The 380-nt window shown below is 44.5% G+C and overlaps 1 protein-coding gene across 1 annotated transcript in view; it reads right to left on the bottom strand.

The window, feature by feature from the left end:
• LOC101849349 (mucin-19) overlaps window positions 1-380 on the bottom strand; it is a gene marked incomplete in the record, with an annotated part of 36,468 nt that overhangs the window by 7,553 nt on the left and 28,535 nt on the right. The window contains 1 exon segment of the mRNA XM_013091076.1: window positions 32-138. Coding sequence (XP_012946530.1) covers window positions 32-138 — 107 coding nt within the window.

Below are 380 nucleotides of genomic sequence, written 5' to 3'. Positions count from 1 at the left end.
CCCCCCGCCCCTCACCCCCGTGAGCACTCACCGTCCAGACATCCAGGAGAGGTGGGCGCGGACATGTCCGGAGGTACCAGACTCAGGTGTCGATCCTCCTTGTTGAGGGCTGTCTCCAGATTCTCTCCGTTGTACGACCTGTGGGACACATACATACATATACCATCAGTACATAGGTACATACACACATATACCATCAATACATACGTACATATTAGGTACCAGAAACTAAATTTCCAAAGTAGCTGTATGCCAAATTTATCTGTTCCATTTGAAAGGCCTACATCCCCTGAGCATTTTGGTACCATTCTTTAATCTCCCAGTCAATATTTAAGAAAATGGTAGTTGTTTAAAATTTGATCAAATTTGTTAAAGTCGGT

This window comes from Aplysia californica, unplaced genomic scaffold (genome assembly GCF_000002075.1).
Source record: "Aplysia californica isolate F4 #8 unplaced genomic scaffold, AplCal3.0 scaffold00029, whole genome shotgun sequence".
NCBI classification, from domain to species: Eukaryota; Metazoa; Mollusca; class Gastropoda; order Aplysiida; family Aplysiidae; genus Aplysia; species Aplysia californica.
The sequence above is the reverse complement of the archived record's forward strand: the minus strand, read 5'-3'. Positions and strand labels throughout refer to the sequence as shown.